General features: G+C 39.2%; 1 protein-coding gene across 1 annotated transcript; it reads left to right on the top strand.

Moving 5' to 3' along the window:
• Nucleotides 1–1,864: 1,864 nt before the first annotated feature.
• LOC106719902 lies at nucleotides 1,865–20,823 on the top strand. The gene is made up of 11 exons (XM_045685512.1): nucleotides 1,865–1,971; nucleotides 11,011–11,150; nucleotides 11,252–12,764; nucleotides 14,182–14,359; nucleotides 14,439–14,549; nucleotides 14,900–15,125; nucleotides 15,699–15,949; nucleotides 19,593–19,807; nucleotides 20,006–20,156; nucleotides 20,225–20,346; nucleotides 20,698–20,823. The coding sequence occupies exons 1-11, from the start codon at nucleotides 1,865–1,867 to the stop codon at nucleotides 20,771–20,773; spliced, it is 3,090 nt and encodes a 1,029-aa protein (XP_045541468.1). The 3' UTR covers nucleotides 20,774–20,823.
• Nucleotides 20,824–22,373: the final 1,550 nt, after the last annotated feature.

Consider the following 22,373-nt stretch of genomic DNA (forward strand, 5'->3'; position numbering starts at 1 on the left):
GAGAGTATCAATCTTCAGCTCACGAATGACATATCATTTTTATAATTGACATTTGTCGTTTTAGCAAAATCAATGCATATGTGCGCCGTCAAGGGGTGAGTCGATTTGGTTGCTCGAGAGTGTAGTTGCCGTACGGATTTGAGTCCACACATTTTATACAAATCATTAGTGGGATACCTATAAGGAAGGGAAAAGGCAGTTTTTAGTATTGCACGCTGTGCTCTTTCCAATTTTAAAAGTATAGTTTTTGCGGTCCCTCCCCAGATTGGCATAGCGCCTGATATATCGTTTTTAAAATCCGGTGGTCGGCTATATTCCGTAGGCTTTTAAATATATACATCAACTTACGTAACCTGGATGTTAGCATATCTATACGATTGGTAAAGCAAAGCTTATAATCTAATTGAACTCCGAGGTATTTGATTGTGTCAACAAGTTGTAGCTTAGGGCAATTACAGTTTACTGTCATACTTAAATTTGGGCAGCCATGTGAAGTAAGAGTTTGGATTAATTCATGTATGTTACCTTTTTTTCTGAAAACAATATATTTTGTTTTTTCAACATTTAATGTTAGCAAGTTTTTTGATAACCATCCAGCAACCAAATTGAACCCATTTTGTGCATATTCAAAAAGTTTTTTGTAACTATCAGCGTAGAAAATCAGCGCTGTGTCATCAGCGAAAGATGTTATCTGGCCGTTTGGTAGTCCTAGCTGACACAGGTCATTTATGTAAACCAAAAAGAGGGTAGGAGCCAAAGCTCTTTGACTTTGACTAAAAGCTCTTGAATATGTGCTTTGTTTCAAACTCAAAAAAACCGTTATATTCACTGATTCCTTAAGCGCATTACAGAGCTTAGCAAAATTTTCTCTAAAACTTAACCCTTTTTTTCATGTAATATTTGAATGTAATAGAAAGTTGTTGCATTGTCAATTACACAACTATTTAGTATCATTTTGTTGGATATCTAGTCACTGTGGCATATCTGGAAATGTAAAAGCTGACAGTTTGGCCAACAGTGCTACTGCGACTGGTGACGTATACCCGTATAAGAATTTTGGCCATGATCTTACAGCTTTGCCTGGAATATATCTCCACAATTCGTGGAATATAGGTTGGGAAGAGAGCGGCCGGATCAAGGGTCGTTTCTTGTATAATATACAGTCTTCCTTTCCCAGGAAGCCATGGTTTGCTAAATTGTCATTTAGTAAAACCGCCACTTCTACTATAATTCGAATGCGTCTGGGACATAACAGTCTTCCGGTTCATTTGCACAAACTTGGCATCGTAAGTAGTACCGCCTGTGAGTGTGGTGAGAGCTATTCTGACCTGAACCATGTTTTCTTTTCTTGTCCTAAATATGACCATTCTTTCGTATATACTTCTTTAGTATCTCTTTCCGTTCCCCTTCCTACCAACATTTCCTTACTTCTTAGAGATTTTAATCCCCGTGTATATAATATTATAAATAGGTTTATTGTGAATAATAACATTAAAATTTAATTTAATTTTCTTTTACCCCTTATATAATTATTCTGATCTTTTAGTAAATTTAATTCGATTTTAATTATTTATTTTATTTCGCGATAAGTTTCCTACTTGTCTAAGTTTGAAAAAACATCGAAATCTATAAAGCAGTATGTAATTAACGGCATTCGATTTTAGGCGGATTGTACTTCGCCGCCATCTTTTGCCGCCATGCGGTGTCATGTTGATTGTTGTTGTTGACTTGACGTTTTTCTTTTGCTATGTGTGTAGCTGAGAAGTCGGATCTGTGCTCTTTTCTTATAACAATCTAATTATTTGCTATATTTTTGGATTTAGTGATCGTCTAGAAAGTACTCAAGACAATTTTAAAGTAAAAAATGAGTGGTATCAAAAAGAAAAAGTGCGAAATATGTGGAGTAAAAACTTGTCGAATGGACGGCCAAAAAAGGGTATTCATGGCAAGATTTCCTCTAGACGAAGATCGGTAAGTATAGAATATAATATATAACCGCGTAAAATAACTGTAAATCATAATTTTCATTAAACAGTTGGTTTTTCGAGTAAAATAATGCTTAACCTTATTGATATGTAAAGAATAGTGTTGTGTAAGTTTTATCGATAATTGTATTATACCTATATATATTAAATATCTATTAATATAATATAATATATTAATATATATTTAATATATAGGTATATAAATACCTATATATATATATATATATATATTAACTTATAATTAACTTATATAACTTACTTATAATTAAACAAATTAACAAAGAATAAATAAATTATTAATTATCACCATAGTATTATAATTATCACCAGGTAGCTATTAAAAATTTTAACATCGTTTTCTTTTTAGCTGCAAACAATGGGTAGCGGTGACTGGTAATGAAAACTTGATTGATGTGCCTATAGAAAAATTGAATCAATTAAAATATATTTGCGGCAAGCATTTTCATGCAAAATATTTCAAGAAAAAGAAAACACAGTTAAAGAAAAATGCTATTCCACATATTATATAAGATGGTTGATCGACTATTGCAGCGAATGAATCTGTCATTAATCCGCAATTATTGTAGAATCACTGATAGATCTTTCGCGTTGAATGAAGAATCTTCGTCAGACTCTTTAAAGAAGGCGCAGCTTCAGAGCGTTGCCAAATAAAATTCAACAATGCAAACTACTTCTGTGCGTTATTTGTGTATTCAGGTAAGCAAATTTTCGAACATGTGTATTTTTTATATATTTTCATACTCAATAAGAACATTCCATGTTTGTTGCAGATCGTATTGTTGCAAATGGCTGTTTATTTTATGTGGAATCAAATAAAAATATTACAATAATGTTTGTCAATATGGTAAGTCTAGTTAGTCACAAAAATAGTAGTACTTGCTTTAACGTCTGGAAACTGCTAATGAAATTAAGTACAATAAAAATAACATAGTATTCCACGTGCATAACTTTATAAACATTCATCATACATCTCTACGCCGTATTTTTTTTTGCTCATTTAGTTTTGTACCTCACAAATAAAAAAAGGTTTTCATCCCTGATTTTAGTAATGAAATATATACAACTTCATGCATTATTTGTGTTGCAGTACTTCCAACCCGGAGTATGAAGTGAAACCATCCACTATTTGAACTACCAACGTGACTAACAAGAACCAGTAATAGTAAAGGAACTGACATTTTTATCATAATAAAATTTAAACGAAATAAAACTCTTTGAATATAGGTACCTTGTTTTTTTTTCATTATCCTACCTAAACTATTAACAAAAATTGTCATAAGGGTCATACACTCATATCGATATCGATAATTTCTGTGAATTCCCTATTTATTTTGTTCTTGATATTGGCATTATGTATGTCATGAATATGACGTTTGCGGCTTCATATTGGCAAGATTGATTTCGACTTTTCGCTCCCGTTTCATACTTATTAGAATTTACGCTATTTGTAAGGCACTCCCGTCTCTTAAACGTAGTGGTTATATCCTCTTTGGTACTGTGATGACTACATCTACATTATTTTTAATAAATAAATACTGAAGAAATTAGTAGATAAAAAGCTTGAAACTCGGCGTTTACATAGTGGTCCCGGGTTTCGCTCACTGGCCGAAGCCGAGGCGGAATGACTTCTCCCTTGTCGGCTCTGGTAAGGGTGGTGGGTGTTTTCGGTGGAGAGTAAGTGGTTGTTGTTTTGTTTGTTATCTGGCTGTGGCTCCTTTCTTGATTTCTGGCTCCGGGTATTGATTGGGCTGCAGCATTAATGATTTTAAGGAGCTCGTTACGTTGCGATTCTGTATTTAGTCTAATGGAGTCCTTATTCAATATTGCTAATTCTAAGTATACCAGTTGTGATAGATTTTTGAAAACAAGTAAAAATATCATTATCCTAGTAAAAGAATGTGCTTGTGTTGCATGATGAAATGCACTTAAAATATTTGTTGAATATAAAATCTCCTTACAGGTGAACTGGTAAGGCACATTAATCAATAGAAGAATCAATACATTTTACAATATGGAAGGTGCAGTGGGTCACTTAAACGACCATGATTATATTATACATATGTCAAGACCAAGTGGAATTTGGGCACCACAAAGCATAACCCATATAGTTTTGCAAATATTACAAAAACTAAGACCAAGAAATACAGTGTAAGTATTGTATATCCACAATTATGCTAATTAACAATAGTTGAATAATATAATTAGATGTTTATGTATAGATTGATTAAGTTTTTTATATTTTATGTGAAAAGGGACTAAACAATCAACAGGTTGCTTTATGTCAAATTAACACCAATGTCCATGTACATCTCAACAGCAGAGTGACTGCAGATGTGTTGCTAGCAATTTAACAAAACAATTCACTCTGTTCATAAAACATCCTCAGTTTTGTTGGCTATATTGCATGCACATAATTTAATAAAATGTGTTTATACTCATCGGTGTAATAGGGTATACCTGTAGAGTGTTGGTATCTAAGAGGTATAAGAGTGTCAGCGGCTCTGGTGTAAAAGCTCTTGACTTGTATTTTGAAATGGCGGATTCGATTCCCGCCATATACCAATGTGTTATTTTAACTTACATAGTTACATTTATACAATGTTCTTACGATGAAGGTAAACATAGTAATGCAACCAGCACATACAACAGAATCTGTTTATAATGACTCCGCCTATATTGACCAACCGATTATTATGATGTAATTACACTAGGAAGTTTGGTTTTCATATAATATAAGAAAAGTAATATCATATTATAAGATATTTGATGCAAAAGTATTTTAAAAGAATTAAACTAACAGCGCAATAATGAATTTAACTCTACTTCATAATAATCCTCGCTGTAGTATAAACTCAAACCGAACGTGAATAAACAAAATGTCAGACGTTCCACAATGACGGATGGAAAGAGACTGCCTCGAGCAGCAGCGCATGCTTCCTTATAAAACCTTTTGTGAGACTACCCTCAACAGTCCTAACAATCCTTACTAATATTATATTGTTAGGTGTTAGGACTGTTGAGGGTAGTCTCACAAAAGGTTTTATAAGGAAGCGTGCGCTGCTGCTCGAGGCAGTCTCTCTCCATCCGTCATTGCGGAACGTCTGACATTCTTGTTACATTTTTGTTTACTTACGTTCGGTTTGAATTTATACTATTGCGAGGATTATTTAGAAGTAGAGTTAAATTCACTATTTCGCTGTTAGTTTATTTCTTTTAAAATACTTTTGCATCAAATATCTAACATCAGAAGTGGGATAGGATCCACGTGATTCTATCCACTTTGCTCACTCTGTGTTTGTGTTTGCATTTTCGTAAAAAATAAATGCAAAGAGAAAAATGTCAGATCGTTACCGTGATAATTGTTATAGTCGTAGCAAGTTGAGTCGATATCAAAGTCGTACCAGTGTTCGCAAAACAAGGGTAGCGTGGACCAAGCCGTGTATTCTGCATGGGAATATGTGAGTAGTGAGGCTCACGCGCTGTCTGTGTATTTCACAGCAGAAAGGATTGTGGACGCGATCTATTCAATTTGTACTGCGGTAAGATCGGACCAATATTTTTATATTTCAAGTTTTGATGCTAAATAAGTCAACATCAGACTTTTCAATTAATTTAAAGATGTGTTCTTTACTAAATACTGAATTTGAATACCTCGATCACTTTATTAGTGAGGGTCAGGTAAAGCCGAGTCGTGGCAAGATTTAACACGTTACATGACAACATGATTTTTTCATTTTAAAGTGAACTTGTAAGGCTAGTCGGTTGCGCTGAGCGTGTTAAGCCATTACCTGAGTCAGACGTATGTCATTATGTCGTAATCGTCATCGATGCCCTTTATTAGTTCAGTTTGCTTTGTCCATGTATTGTCGAGATGCTCTGCGTTGCGTAGACTGCGGGATACCCAACTGCAGATGTGCGATTGTGAACGGAATATGAGACGCTCTGTATCAGGAGATGCTTCTAGGGTATCTTCTTCCACTGATGTCATGGCTCGCATGGTCATGTGTCGAATGTTTTGAAACCATAAAGAGTTATGATCAAATAACCGACGACACCATTATTGATATAGATGCAGATTTGGTCGGGTCTTGTGTCCTACTATGTAGCTGTGTTGCGCAGCGCGCCACAGCCGCGCCTATCTACAATCAGCGCGCCTGAGCGGTGCCTGTCTTCAATCAGCGCGCCTGAGCGGTGCCTGTCTTCAATCAGCGCGCCTGAGCGGTGCCTGTCTTCAATCAGCGCGCCTGAGCGGTGCCTGTCTACAATCAGCGCGCCTGAGCGGTGCCTGTCTTCAATCAGCGCGCCTGAGCGGTGCCTGTCTGCAATCAGCGCGCCTGAGCGGTGCGTGTCTACAATCAGCGCGCCTGAGCGGTGCCTGTCTTCAATCAGCGCGCCTGAGCGGTGCCTGTCTGCAATCAGCGCGCCTGAGCGGTGCGTGTCTACAATCAGCGCGCCTGAGCGGTGCCTGTCTTCAATCAGCGCGCCTGAGCGGTGCCTGTCTGCAATCAGCGCGCCTGAGCGGTGCGTGTCTACAATCAGCGCGCCTGAGCGGTGCCTGTCTTCAATCAGCGCGCCTGAGCGGTGCCTGTCTTCAATCAGCGCGCCTGAGCGGTGCCTGTCTTCAATCAGCGCGCCTGAGCGGTGCCTGTCTGCAATCAGCGCGCCTGAGCGGTGCGTGTCTACAATCAGCGCGCCTGAGCGGTGCGTGTCTACAATCAGCGCGCCTGAGCGGTGCGTGTCTACAATCAGCGCGCCTGAGCGGTGCGTGTCTACAATCAGCGCGCCACAGCCGCGCCTGTCTGCGAGCAGCGCGCCGCAGCCGCGCCTGTCTGCGAGCAGCGCGCCGCAGCCGCGCCTGTCGACGAGCAGCGCGCCGCAGCCGCGCCTGTCGACGAGCAGCGCGCCGCAGCCGCGCCTGTCGACGAGCAGCGCGCCGCAGCCGCACCTGTCGACGAGCAGCGCGCCGCAGCCGCGCCTGCCCACGAGCAGCGCGACGCAGCCGCGCCTGCCTACAATCAGCGCTTCCACATCACCGCTACGAGCTGGAACTTCTCGCCGGCTCCTACGGCAAAAAGACCCAGGCGGCTGCTCAACACATGGTGTTGTGGCACGGCGAGTGGACACCGGAGACTTGCAGCGCTTTCTTTGAAACTGGTTTGTGGTGGGTGAGGTGGGCACTACAGTGCTTTACTTCCCACTCTATAAGGTTGAGGTGGGCATTTTTATGCTTTACTTCCCGTTTCTAAGGTAGAGATGGGCATTTTTATGCTTTACTTCCCGTTTCTAAGGTAGAGGTGGGCACGTTTGATGCTTTACTTCCCGTTTATTTTTTTTAGCAGTATGGTAGATGCGGATTCGGCCGATCTTGCGTCCCAGCTGTGTGGTTGTGTTGTGTCGCTAATGTTCGTTATCTGTATCGGTGAATATTGACGACAACAACGCGCTACTGTGTTAGACGTTTCATATACGGGCTAGCACGATAGAAGTATCGTGCAGGCGTCCTAAATTGCGCAGTTAGGACGTTTGTGCTATACCTAATCTTTTCACTTTGAAAATACTTATTTTTTTGGCTTATCCTCACTGCCGATGTAAGAGTGCACGCTTGCGTCTGTATTGAGGATTCTAAATTTTTGAAGGTTTTATTTAAGGGCTACGTGTAAATTGTTTTCTTTTTGTGTTGCAGAGGGTGAACTCGTTGATGCTAACTGTGACGTTGCTGGAAGAACGAGCCCGAGGACGGTCTCATGTCAGGAGAGGCCGTGTTAGGTGTTAGGACTGTTGAGGGTAGTCTCACAAAAGGTTTTATAAGGAAGCGTGCGCTGCTGCTCGAGGCAGTCTCTCTCCATCCGTCATTGCGGAACGTCTGACATTCTTGTTACATTTTTGTTTACTTACGTTCGGTTTGAATTTATACTATTGCGAGGATTATTTAGAAGTAGAGTTAAATTCACTATTTCGCTGTTAGTTTATTTCTTTTAAAATACTTTTGCATCAAATATCTAACAATATATTATATTATAAATGCGAAAGTAACTCTGTCTGTCTGTCTGTCTGTCTGTCTCGCTTTCACGCAAAAGCCACTGAACCGATTTAAATTAAATTTTGTACACATATAGTCTAGAGCCTGAGGATGGACATAGGCTACATTTTAACGCGAAAAAGTGGTTGTAAGGGGTTGAAAGTGGGGGTGAAAGTTTGTATGGAATTATCATCATTTCTACAGGTAGAAGATTGAAACTTATTTTCAAGGCTAATTTGATAAAGATAAATATGAAATTAAATTTTTGGAAAAATTTTACCCCCAAGGGTGCTAAATAACAATAGGGGATGAAATTTGGTTTGGCAATATGTGAGGTTTTGTTGAATGTTTTCTTTAATATGTTTTGCTATTACCCTTACCAATATTTAGTCTAGAGCCTGAGGAAGGACATAGGGCACATTTTAACGCGAAAAAGGGTTTGTAAGGGGTTGAACGTGGGGGTGAAAGTTTGTATGGAATTATTGTCATTTTTACAGTTGGAAGCTTGAAACTTATTTTTGAGGTTGCTAATTCTATATAAATAAATAGGAAATTAAATTTTTGTAAAAATTTTGCTCCCAAGAGTGCTAAATAACAATAGGGGATGAAATTTTGTTAGGCAATATGTAAGGTTTTGTTGAATGTTTTGTTTAATATGTTTTGATGTTACCCTTACCAATATTTAGTCAAGAGCCTGAGGAAGGACAAAGCCTACTTTTTAACGCGAAAAAAGGGTTATAAGAGGCTGAAAGTGAGGGTGGAAATTTGTATGGAAGTATCGTCATTTTTACAGTTAGAAGCTTTAAACTTATTTTTTAGGCTGCTGATTTGATATAAATAAATATGACATTTGAAATTTGTAAAAGTTTTACCCTCAAGGTTGCAATGTAACAAAACGGAATAGGGGATGAAAGTTTGTATGGGAAGATGTTTATGTGAATATTAGGTCCTTACATATGAAATTGGCGTTTTGTATGGGAGGAACAAAAAGTCGAATATTTTTTAATATAATATATTTAATTAATCAAAGTATGAACCATTATTTTCTATGCACTTTTGCCATCTCATAGGTAGTTCATTGATCCCTTTACTAAAAAACCAGTCGGACGAGAATCAATAAAATCTTTGAAGGCGATTTGGACTGCCCCATCGGAGTTGAATTTTTTCCCTTGCAAGAAGTTATCCAAATTTCGAAAAAAATGGTAATCTGTTGGAGCAAGGTCCGGGGAGTACGGAGGATGCCTCAGACTTTCCAATTGAAGCTCTTCTAATTTAGTAGCCGTCTGTTGCGCAGTGTGTGGTCTAGCGTTGTCGTGAAGCAGCAGTGGCGTGGAGCGATTGACCAGCCTAGGTTGTTTAGCCGCTAGCTTTTCCATCATGGTTTGCGTTTGCTGACAGTAGACATCAGCCGTAATAGTCTGGCCAGATTTGAGAAAACTGTAATGAACAATACCGGCACTAGTCCACCAAACGCTTACAAGTAACTTTTTTGGGGTTAATTTTCGCTTGGGGCAGGATTTGGCTGGCTGGCCAGGATCCAACCATTGCGCTGAGCGCTTCCGATTATCGTAAAGAACCCATTTTTCATCACAGGTAATGATTCGGTTTAAAATACCTTCATTATTGTGCCGGTTTAGTAATGTAACGCAACAGTCGACGCGCGTTTGCCGGTTTGCTTCAGTCAATTCGTGAGGTACCCACCTTTCAAGCTTTTTAATCTTCCCAATTTGCTTCAAGTGAATTAAAACAGTTTTATCACTAACATCGCAGCCTGCAGCTAACTCGGACGTGGTTTGCGATGGATCCGCTTCCACAATAGCCTTCAACTCTTCATTATTAACTTGAGTCTCAGGCCGTCCACGGGGCTTGTTCTGCAGATCGAAATTTCCAGAACGAAAACGTTGGAACCAAAAACGAACTGTGTTTTCTTTTGCAACACGACCGCCATACACATCATTCACCCTTCGAGTCGTTTCCGCAGCACTAGTGCCACGGCGGAACTCGTACTCGTAAATAATGCGATATTTTAAGTTTTCCATTTTGTAAAATGAGTGACGCAAACAGAAAAAAACAGAAGAAAAAAAACAAATGAATGACGGTCATCGAACCACAAATACATGAGTCTATAGCTGTACAAATTTGAATTTGGAATTCCTTACCAAAGAGGAGAAATTCGTGATTAAAGTGGCCAGTACGAAAAACGCCAATTTCATATGTAAGGAATTAATATTTTGTAAGTTTAATATTTTTTGGCATTTTTTATAAGTTTAAGTAAAAAAAACAACAACAACATAATTCTCGACCCGTAACCCAGAGGGGTAGTCAGAGACCCAGGACCTACATTTGGCGCGGTCCGGGCACACCTCTTTCTATGTTCTTCTACATACATCAAAGCATAGCACGTTGGTTATATAAAATAATTAGCTCAAAAAAAAATGCTACCCAAAATAGTATTTCACGCGGACGAAGTCGCGGGCACAGCTAGTATCTTTAAGAAAAGTGGGATATTAAGACTTCTTACAGTGACATGTCGCTTATTATGACCCATTTCTAATAAATTATGTCGGGTTATAATGACTGACATAATTCTTTATACATTCCGTAATTTTTGTTGATTCCCATTGATTCCCAATGACGTTCGGCACGTGGCTCTTTTTGTTTTGAATCTTAGTGAATAATCGACACTTGAAGGTCATGCATTGTTTTTCGTTTGTGTTTATCATTGTATGTACAGTGAAAAAAATATCATCTAACTGTCTCAGAGCATTTATGATTGAGGAGAAAGATCCAATAATATAATATAGTAATAAATGGACAACCAAACTCATCTCTTGCAAAGGAATTTGGCGTCGGACATTTAACAATCTCAATTTTTATTAATCTCATTTTTTTTTTTAAATACTTTGACGTCCACTTATTATGTCGTGTTTGTCAATTCCTTTTGATGTAATAAATATGTATGTGTAAATATGTATTGTATGATAGCGACGACCATCCGCGAGTCTACGCGTGCCTCTATAGGTCCCATAGCGGTAATGCCGAAATAGACCGACTCATGGAGCAAGTCCAAACGGCTACAGATTCTGTCCTGGAGCAGATCCCATCCGCCGAGATTGTGGTACTTGGCGATTTTAATGCCCACCATACCGAATGGCTTGGCTCTCGAACCACCGATCACGCGGGGAGATCTGTCCATGACTTTGCCTTGTCCTATGATCTGACGCAGCTGGTTACATCGCCAACGCGAATACCAGATGTGGAAGATCATACACCTTCCCTGCTGGACCTTCTGCTGACCTCACATCCAGACAGCTACTCGGTTTCCGTCGACGCCCCCTTGGGGTCGTCGGACCACTGCCTGATCCGCGTCGCCCACGGCTCAAGCCAAATGGCTTCCGCCGAGTGTGGCACTACAGGTCAGCAGACTGGGATGAGATGCGGTCCTTTTTTGCATCCTACCCATGGGAGCGAGTTTGCTTCAAGCTGGACAATCCCGATGCCGTTGCCGACTCTGTCACCGATGTCGTGCTTCAGGGGATGGAACTATTTATTCCGTCATCTGTCGTGCCTATCGGGGGCAGCTCTCGGCCCTGGTATGGTCGATCCTGCAAATTAGCAGCGCGCTACAAGCAGGATTGTTACCGAGCCTGGGCTGAAGCGTCAGCGGCTAGGGATGTAAATACCAGCCTGCTCAAAAAGAAGTACAACTCCGCCTCCAGGTCCTTCAAAAGAGTTATTGCCAAGGCAAAGTCGGAACACGTGGCTAGCATTGGTGAGAGACTGGTGAAACTTCCTTCGGGAACTCGTGCGTTCTGGTCTCTCGCCAAGGCTGTCCAGGGGAATTTTTGTAAGCCATCTTTACCATCTTTGAGCAGGGGGGATGACTCGTTGGCCCACACCGCAAATGAGAAGGCCGATCTTCTAGGCTCTCTTTTTGCGTCGAACTCGACTCTGGAGGATAAAGGTAGCTCACCGCCGAATATCCCGTGCGGTGACACCTTCATGTCCGAAATCCAGTTTCGCCAGAGATCAGTACGTAAAGTACTGCATTCTCTGGACGTCCACAAGTCGAGTGGGCCTGACGGAATTCCTCCCATCGTGCTTAAGACTTGCGCTCCTGAGTTGGCACCGGTTTTAACGCGCCTGTTCCGGTTCCTCTACTCCTTAGGCATCGTCCCGAATTCATGGAAGACTGCCATAATCCCCCCGATCCCAAAGAAAGGTGATAGCTCGGATCCGTCCAACTACAGGCCGATTGCCGTTACCCCTTTGTTCTCAAAAGTCATGGAAACGACCGTCAATTGCCAGCTTATGAGGTACCTTGAGGAGCATCAGCTGATTAGCGATCGGCAGTATGGGTTCCGTCAGCGTCGCTCAGCTGGTGATCTTCTCGCGTACCTCACGCATCGATGGTCGGAGGCTATCGAGGGCAAGGGGGAGGCCCTGGCGGTTAGTTTGGACGTGGCCAAAGCCTTTGATCGGGTGTGGCACAAAGCACTTCTTGCGAAGTTGCCTTCCTACGGGCTGCCCGAGAAACTATGTGCCTGGATTTCTAGCTTCTTGGAGGGTCGGAGCATCAAGGTCGTTGTTGACGGTGCGTGCTCTGACCCGAAACCAATCAACGCTGGTGTCCCACAGGGCGGTGTACTGTCGCCCACATTGTTTCTTCTGCATATCAATGACATACTGCAATTCAGCAACATTCATTGTTATGCAGACGATAGCACGTGTGACGCACTGTACACGGCCCGTGCCAATGTTTCTCGGGCTACTGCCGATGAGAACCGGACCAAACTTGTGTCTGAACTGGAGACCCTACTGGGTGAAGTTTCGGATTGGGGTCGACGAAATCTCGTTGAATTCAATCCCAAAAAGACACAAGTATGCGCCATTACCGCTAAAAAACAACCCTTTGTCGTAGATCTTCGTTTTGAGGGCACTCCCCTGGTTGCCTCAGCCAGTATCGGTTTTCTCGGCGTTGACATATCGAGTGAGGTTCAGTTTCGCGGTCACTTGGAAGACAAGGCCAAGCTGGCCTCCAAAAAGCTGGGTGTGCTCAGTAGGGCGAAGCAGTATTTCCAGCCGGGCCACCGCCTACAACTGTACAAGGCGCAAGTTCGACCCCACATGGAATACTGCTCGCACCTCTGGGCGGGAGCACCCCAATACCAGCTTATTCCATTTGACCGCATACAACGGAGAGCGACTCGAATCGTCAACGACCGAGCTCTTACCGATCGGCTTGATACTCTGGCCTTGCGGAGGGACGTCAGTTCCCTCTGCATTTTTTATCGTTTATACCACGGGGAGTGTTCCGAAGAACTGTTTGGAACGATTCCTGCCGCCGAGTTTCGTCATCGGACGACCCGACAGACCGCCAGGTACCATCCATACCATCTGGATGGCTGGCATTCCACAACAGTGCGGTTCTCGCGAAATTTCTTGCCGCGCACGGCCGCGTTGTGGAATGGTCTGTCCTCGGCGGTATTTCCAAACCACTACGACTTAGGGTCCTTCAAGAAGCGAGCATATCTCTTTCTTAAAGGCCGGCAACGCATCTGCAATTCTCGTATTTTTGCGGATGTCCATGGGCGTCGATGATCACCTCGGTGTTCGCGCCTCTCGTTTGCCCCCTTCTCTTATAAAAAAAAAAAAGGATTCTACTGTATCTACGAAGAAATTCAAAGATATGTGTGTAGTCAAACAAACCACACTGGATGGTTGACTATGGCCTAGTCTTAAGTTAGGGAACTTAGGGTAGGTTCTGATCTCCTGCTGGGGACGTACAGTGAGCTGTTGATGACTCATTGCTAAAATAGTGAAGTAACAGTGGCTCATAGACATGTACAATAAGATGAAAAGCAAAATTCAGAGGAAAATGTCAACAATGACCTGTAGTTATGAACTGCTGTAGTAGTCTTGCAACATTACATTACCCAAATAACTTATTTACCCTGAACTTATTCAAGCAATATGATTTTTAATTTTTGTGATTAAGTTTTTAATAGTTTTGTCAGTTATCAAAAAAAATTAAAAAGTTATGAATTTTTTCATATGTATATTTAAATTCAATGTATATGTATATTAATTTCATATGTATATGTAATTCAAATAGTTATTTTTTTGTTTATGTTGTTTGTCACTTATTGATTGTAGGACATTTCAATTCAATCTAATGCTGAAGTTCATTGCCCACAATTCTCAAAATGAAACAAACTGGGTGGCCGTAGTCAGCAGTATGATGGAGAACATGCCTATTGATTCTTATACGATTACTGCGATCGTAAGTATAATGCGCGCTATACCGAGTCCAAATGTAACTACAGTTAACATGGTAAGATATTGTAAAATATATTAAAATAATATATCATTTTTGCTCAGACAAAAGGTTATATAAAATGAAATAATTTCAGCTACTGCGCGAGCGACACCAGTTGTCCGCACACCGCGCTGTGGGGACCTACCTTTGTATTCGAAGAGAGAACAACATCTGCGTTGTTCTCAACTGCTTAGTGGAGAAGTTGGTTGGGGTTCAATGTACGGAAATATTCACGGATAATGTTTGCAGCTACTTATGTCATATCTTTGTAAGTATTTAATAATGTATTTATAATTACAACATTAAAAGCAATAGGCAAATACAAATTATTTTTAGTAGATGGATCAAAAGCTTTGTGGAAGTAGAGGTCCTCAATTGCAATCATTTAAGCCCAAAGTATGTTCCGCGTTTTTCAATAGATCCAGTTATTTCATATTGTCCTCCATCTATGAGTAGGAAAAGGTAGTGCACTTTTTTTATTCCTCTCCAATGAATAAGCAATACAAGCTACTGAATATGTATGTAAAAATTCATGATAATCATTTTCTTTTATAGATAAATAGTAGAAATCATAATGACCTGGAGTTACAAATGAGAGCTTTACTTGCACTTGAAAAATTTGCTGTCACCAAAGAAAATAAGGCAAAGATATTGGAAAAACTTGCACAAGTAAACAAAAATCATTTAACTAATTTGGAGATGTTCCTTGCGGATACTGCTAACGAATATTCAGTTCGCCGTGAAATTGGATATTGCGCAAGATGGGCGCTGGATAATATTTGTAAGATCTAAATCTAACTTTTTATATGTATAAATTTTTAGTTTGCATGTTTGCACAGGCATCTCCAAATATGTGCTTAGAAAAATGGAAAAAAAAAGAATTTTTACTACTAGCATATAAAACTAACCTAGATCATTGACTGACAATGCCCTTGCATGTATATTAAGTCAGTATTTCACAGTTAACAAGTAATTATTACTCTTTAATGAGGAAATCTTCTAATACAGAAAATAGACGATATTTAATGATAAACAAGGCCAACTTCTTATTTAAATTTGTTGTAACCTTTCCTCTTAAACTTAACTTGTGGCAGTTCTATACGTAATTTAAAGCTAATCAAAAGAAATGGCATAGAATGTACTTCAAACCAACAAGAAGAATCTCAGTACCATAGTTTCATCACACAACGCTTTACACAGTATGTTTTAGGAATGCATATAAGAGAAATGTACATATTAAATTTATTTTTTTCATGTATTTATATATGCATGCATGTTTGTTATAATTATTTGTTTAATGTTTTAAATAATCACGTTTATAAAAGTAATTTATAAGATTTTGTCATATTTGCAGTTCCGAAACCAGGCAGACAGTTGTCCTATGATACAGTGGACATAACAACTATAAATGGTATGCTTAAAAATGATAGTGGAAATATCTATCTGAAGTACTCACCGGATCTTATGGAAATTAGGAATGATACCATATTGTCTCAAACACTACATGGGACCTGTGAGGTGGAGGAAGGAGCATGGTTCTACGAGATTACCGTGGTCACCAAGGACTCCATGACAATTGGCTGGGGATGTACCGGCGCTGACACGGTTACTATGACTTCTATTTTAAAAACTACCTAAACCCAGCTTGTTTTGCAATGAGAAAGTTTAAATGAATATAATATAAAATTAATCGCATAGTGCAAGTTCAACTCTCGATTATCCAGGTTCGACTGTAGATATAGGGACGCAATAAAAAAATACATGTTCTTCCAGACTAACTTCTACATCTGTGCCAAATTTCATCAAGATCCGTTAGCAGTTCATCCATCCATTTAAACTATCGCATTTATAATATATAAAACAAATTAGGAACTTGGATTCGTTGAAACTGCTTTAACCTTAATTTAATAGAAGTTTTGATGACATTAAAATACGATAAGCATCCACAAAATCAATGTGTCGATAATAGTTCTTCGCACGATGTTCTTACAGTATACTATCAGAACTTTAGAGGTATGCGAACTAAGTTACGAGATATAAATTTGTCAGCATCAACGAAATCCTATAATGTAATAGCAGCCACGGAGACATGGCTCAATTCGGGAGTGGGTGACAGTGAAATTTTTGATTCTCAATATTGCATATACCGGAGAGACAGAAGTACGTCTACGCTAGTAGGTAAAGAGGGCGGTGGTGTACTTCTTGCGGTATCTTCAAACATAAACTCAGTGAGAATGACTAAATGGGAAAGCGAGGTGGAAGATTTGTGGATCCGTCTAAGCTTCTGTCATAATAAGGAATTCAGAAATATTAATATTGGAGTTGTCTACTTGCCTCCTCCCGTGCTTCAGTTAACTTTGGACAACTTTCTACGCAAAGTCTCAAGTATTATGGAAGAAACAGCCAATCCTACAATTATCATTGGTGACTTCAATTTAGGGTTTATAGAGTGGAGGAATGATTCGTGTACTGCGATGAATGGTCTGTCGCCCTATAATTACCAAAACAACCTAGGTTATGCCTTTATGGATTTTTTTTCCTTAAATGGTCTCAAACAATTTAATAGCATTACTAACTGTAATAACAAAATATTAGATTTAGTCTTATGCAGCAGTAATGTAGGTGGCTGTATCGTGAGAAAATGTCTAGATCCTATCTCCAAAGTTGATGAATATCATCCGCCTGTCGAAATTGCTTTTCAATCCATTAAATACTCTACATTAAAGCCTAAGAGTACCTCTAAGTTTAACTTTTTTAAAGCTGATTACGATAAAGTCATTGAAAAATTTAAAGCAATTGACTGGTTAGATATTTTTAAATCTTGTGGCTCAGATGTAAATCTAATGCTTTCTTTGTTTTATGTTAAATTAAATTCAATAATAGATTCAACAGTTCCCACTCGTAATCCTCGTAATATTAAATACCCTCCTTGGTTCACTAAATCTGTTATAAGAACGATAAAAGAAAAAGAAAAACTCAGACGCCGTCTACAGACGTACAAAAACCCGCGGGATGAGTCTGAATTTAGGCTATTAAGTAAAAGGGTACATTCCCTCGTTAAAAGGTGCTACAAAAATTATATATCACAATTAGAACAAAACATCCGTGTTAATCCCAAGTGCTTTTGGTCTTATTTGAAGTCATGTAAGTCTACTACATCTGTCTTACCCTCTGAAATGGAGTTGAACAATGTCACTGCGTCCTCGGGATTTGATATCTGTGAATTATTTGCTCAACATTTCTCTTCTAACTTTACACCATCAACCGATAGCCCAATTCAAGATTTTTCATTAAGCGAATGTGTATTTCCACAAAACACACTAACTCACTTGGAATTAACAGAAGCAGACATCATAAAAGCTATGAAAAAACTTAACATTAATAAAGCATGCGGACCCGATGGGATACCGCCTTTTTTCATTATAAGATGTGCTCAATACCTTGCCCTTCCGTTAAAAATTATATTCAATGCATCTTTATCCTCTGGCACCTTTCCCGAACTTTGGAAAGTTGCGAATATTGTTCCTATATTTAAAAAAGGGGATCGAAAAAATATAAAAGACTATCGTCCTGTGTCATTACTCTGTACATTGGCTAAACTCTTTGAATCTTTAGTAACTCCGGTTCTCTCATCGCACTTGAACGTTGTATTAAAACACCAACAACATGGCTTTAGTAGAAAGAAATCGACTATAACCAATCTGGTATCATACGTTAATGATATATCTACGTCCATAGACTCTAAATTACAAGTAGATGCAATCTATACTGACTTCAGCAGCGCATTTGACAAGGTGGACCACAATATTTTAGCAAAGAAGTTATCTAGCTATGGTGTGCATGGGGTGATCTTAAATTGGTTTCATTCTTACCTTAGTAATAGGAGACAGTATGTAGTCACAGGTGGGTTTAAATCAGAGGCCTTTGTTGTTGCATCTGGCGTGCCTCAAGGTTCACACTTAGGTCCTATATTATTTTTAGCCTTTGTAAATGACATCGTTAATGTTATAAAGAATAGCAACTGCTCAATGTTTGCTGATGACATTAAAATTTATAAATGTGTACAAAGTTTAGCTGACGCTCAATTATTGCAGGACGACATAAACGCTATTGAGAGATGGTGCGAATCAAACAGGATGGTTTTAAACGTCAAAAAATGCTTTCATATAAAATTCACGAAAAAAACTCGGCCTCTTCCTACATCCTATTCGGTAAATAATGTGGTAATGCATGAAGTTTCCAGTATACGCGACCTGGGCGTTCATTTAGATTCTAAGCTCTCATTTATGGACCATATCGACAACATGGTCGGTAAAGCAAACAGAACTCTAGGATTTATTAAAAGGTGCTGCAGGGACTTCAAAACTATTTTGCCTCTAAAAATACTCTATAACGCGTATGTAAGGAGCGTGCTCGAATACGCCTCTCCTGTCTGGAATCCAATGTATCAGTGTCACATTGATAGAATAGAACGAGTCCAAAAAAGTTTCACGAGGTATTTAGTCTATAAAGATAAGACCTGCTCGCGCGAGCTCGATTATGTAAACAGATTAGATCGTTTTAAAATGACGTCTTTAAATCATCGTAGGACTGTAACAGATATATTATTATTATATAAAATTATAAATGGTATGGCTATAGCTCCAGATTTAATCAGCAAGATTGAGTTGCTAGTCCCTCGACATGCGTCTAAAAGATATAGTAGAAAAAGAGATATGTTGGTGATTCGCCGTTATCGCTCGAATGTAGGCAGGAATGCACCTATCAATAGAATTTCACGTGAATTTAATGAAACGATTAATAAGTTATCGGATATAGACATTTTCTTTGATTCAGTGTCATCTTTTCTTAAAAAACTTAATGCAACTGTTTCCTTAAAACCGGATAAGTAATATATACATTTTATTCTGTTTGCTTATATTTCATTACATGTTACTAAATTTTTATTTTTTTTTGATTGTCACTGCACTTTGTTTTGGATCTCTTTAGATGTGTATAAGTATAATGTTATTTATAGTTTTGTTATTGTGATACTCTCTTTGATTACATGAATGCTGTGTTTGCCTGTAATTGAAATATGTTTAAGATTACGCTTAGATGAAACTTATGTTTTAAATTATGTATAACTGTGTGTAACATATTTTGTTGGCAACCCTAAATAAATAAAAATAAAAATAAAAATAAAATAATATTAAGATATAATAACCGACTAATTTTTGACTCGTATTTCTCTGGCATTATTTTACAGGAAAATAAAGTTGGATATGAAGAATTTTCGATAGGTTATGAAGGCAAAAATAAGTTATTATGGTATTATAGAGCACCACATGAGATGGGTCTGGGAAGGTGGAGGAAGGGTGACGTGTTAGGTTGCCTTCTCGAAATTAATAACAAGACGATCAATTTCTTTCTGAATGGGAGACATTCCATGATCATTTACCCCGATTTCTTTTCTCCTACAAGGTGAGACTCTTGTTAATATGTATCCTTATATAACATACTTGTAGGTATTTGGTTTATCTGTTTTAAATAAACAACATGTCACTTTGTAGTGAAGCTACGATTTGGATTAACGGAATAACATTTCCTTAAAAATTGTAAGAATACATTCTTCAAAGCAATTAAAAGGATGTATACACATGTCGATTTGTTTGTTTCAAGGCAACCAAAGAAATTCTTCCCGGCGATTACAATGGCGCCCTTCCAACAGTGCATCGTGAACTTGGGCCAGAAACCTTTCCGCAGCGCGCCGGAGGGCGTACACTTCTCCGCGCTCAGCTCTGTCGGACAACTCACTCCGCAGCTGAGGATGGTAATATCTATATACATTCGACATTCCTGACAATTTGCAGCAACAAATTGATTGTTTTTTGTTGTCAGATTTACGGAATGCCGCGCAGTGCGATGCAAGAACGTCAAGCGTCGTTCAATGCGAGCGAAGACGCGTGCGACATTTGCTGCGACCGCGCCGTCGACGTCACGCTGCATCCCTGCGGCCATCGGTGAGTCTCTCTATCTCACTACATCCATCCATCGTACACATGTTGTTTTGGTTTGTTACTGCGGTGGATTGACAACATCAGTAACTGAAAATTTACACATAGCAATAAAAAACTATCAAATATGCTTGGGTTCTTATGTTGGTACACAGTACGTTTGCCAAGTTACATAGTCAAACGACTATTAGAAATTTCCGATTCGTAGACTAATTTTGTATTTTCATAGAAGGCACGAATATACCGTTTTATAAACCATACGTGAATATTGTGGACACAATAAACATAACAATATCCTAGGTTATCTATGTAATACTCGTAATATGATTTAATCATGGTGTTTTTTATTTGTTTCAGTACACTTTGTCATGAATGCTCAATGAAGCTCAAGACGTGCCCTGTGTGTAGGGCTCCTATCGCTCAAAGGCGTTGAATTTACTTTTCATATTTTTTTACCTCAAACATCACCACAATCTCATATTGAAAGGCTGATACTTATTTTATACATGTTGAATTGTCATTATGACAAATACACTATTACTGAATGCATTTATATAATACTAGCTGTGCCCGCGACTTCGTCCGCGTGAAATACTATTTTGGGTAGCATTTTTTTTGGGATAATTATTTTATTTAACCGACGTGCTATGCTTTGATGTATGTAGAAGAACATAGAGAGAGGTATGCCAGGATCGCGCCAAATGTAGGTCCTGGGTCTCTGCCTACCCTTCTGGGTTACGGGTCGTGAATTAAGTTGTTGTTGTGGTTTTTACTTAAACTTACAAAATATTCACATAAACATCTTCCCATACAAACTTTCATCCCCTATTCCGTTTTATTACATTGCAATCTTGAGGGTAAAACTTTTATCATGTCATATTTATTTATATCAAATCAGCAACCTGAAAAATAAGTTTAAAGCTTCTAACTGTAAAAATGACGATACTTCCATACAAATTTCCACCCCCACTTTCAGCCCCTTACAACCCCCTTTTCGCGTTAAAATGTAGCCTACGTCTTTCCTCAGGCTCTAGACTAAATATTGGCAAGGATAACAGCAAAACATATTAAACAAAACATTCACCAAAACCGAGCATATTGCCAAACAAAATTTCATCCCCTTTTGTCGTTTAGCCCCCTCGGGGGTAAAATTATTACAAAAAATTAATCAAACGATTTCTGTTTTCTCTCAATCACTCTATTACCATTCTCCACCAAGTCTATGACACGGTAATAATAATACCGTGAGTGAGAGAGATACAGTTATACCCAATTCCTGTGACGTGACAAAGACAGGGATAACTATCTTCTGTCCCTTTCTGCGTACCAGGCTTTTGTTTGCAAAAATATTTTGATATTGCAGTTTTAGTGAGATCAAGTGTATAAAACATGGTATACTGTTGTATTGTTGGTTGTAAAAGCCGTAGTGAGCGAAAAGAGAAAAACATAACTGTTCGTATCAACGACCATGGCTAGAGCAGAGCCTGCCCATAGTAACGGAAGATTCCACAGCAACGATAAAAATATGTAGAGCATACGTGATATGTAGCAGGAAGTCTAAAAGATTGGGGCGCACGTAACACACACACACACCTATGAAGATCGTGTAAATGCTCATGCTTGGTCAGGCATCTAAGAACATATATAAGGCGAAATACACATCAAATAAGGCTCTTCCGTTACCAGCATTAGGTGGTTTTATTTCCCCGTGCTCCGCATTGGGGGTGCACCGTTGATTATTGCCGGTGCACCTCCCGTGCGAGTTGTTCTGTATATCCGCAGTCAGTCCCCTACCCGGGGCCGATTTAGGATGTACATGTTGGTCCTTCGAGCCGGACACACAGACATAATATTAAAGATTATACAGCGGCGATACTATGGACTTCATAATATTAAAGATTATACAGCGGCGATACTGCAGACTTCAGAAGATTGAAGATAATACAGCGGCGATACTGCAGACTTCAGAAGATTGAAGATAATACAGCGGCGATACTGCAGACTTCAGAAGATTGAAGATAATACAGCGGCGA

Source organism: Papilio machaon, chromosome W (assembly GCF_912999745.1).
Source record: "Papilio machaon chromosome W, ilPapMach1.1, whole genome shotgun sequence".
In the NCBI taxonomy this organism is placed as follows: domain Eukaryota; kingdom Metazoa; phylum Arthropoda; class Insecta; order Lepidoptera; family Papilionidae; genus Papilio; species Papilio machaon.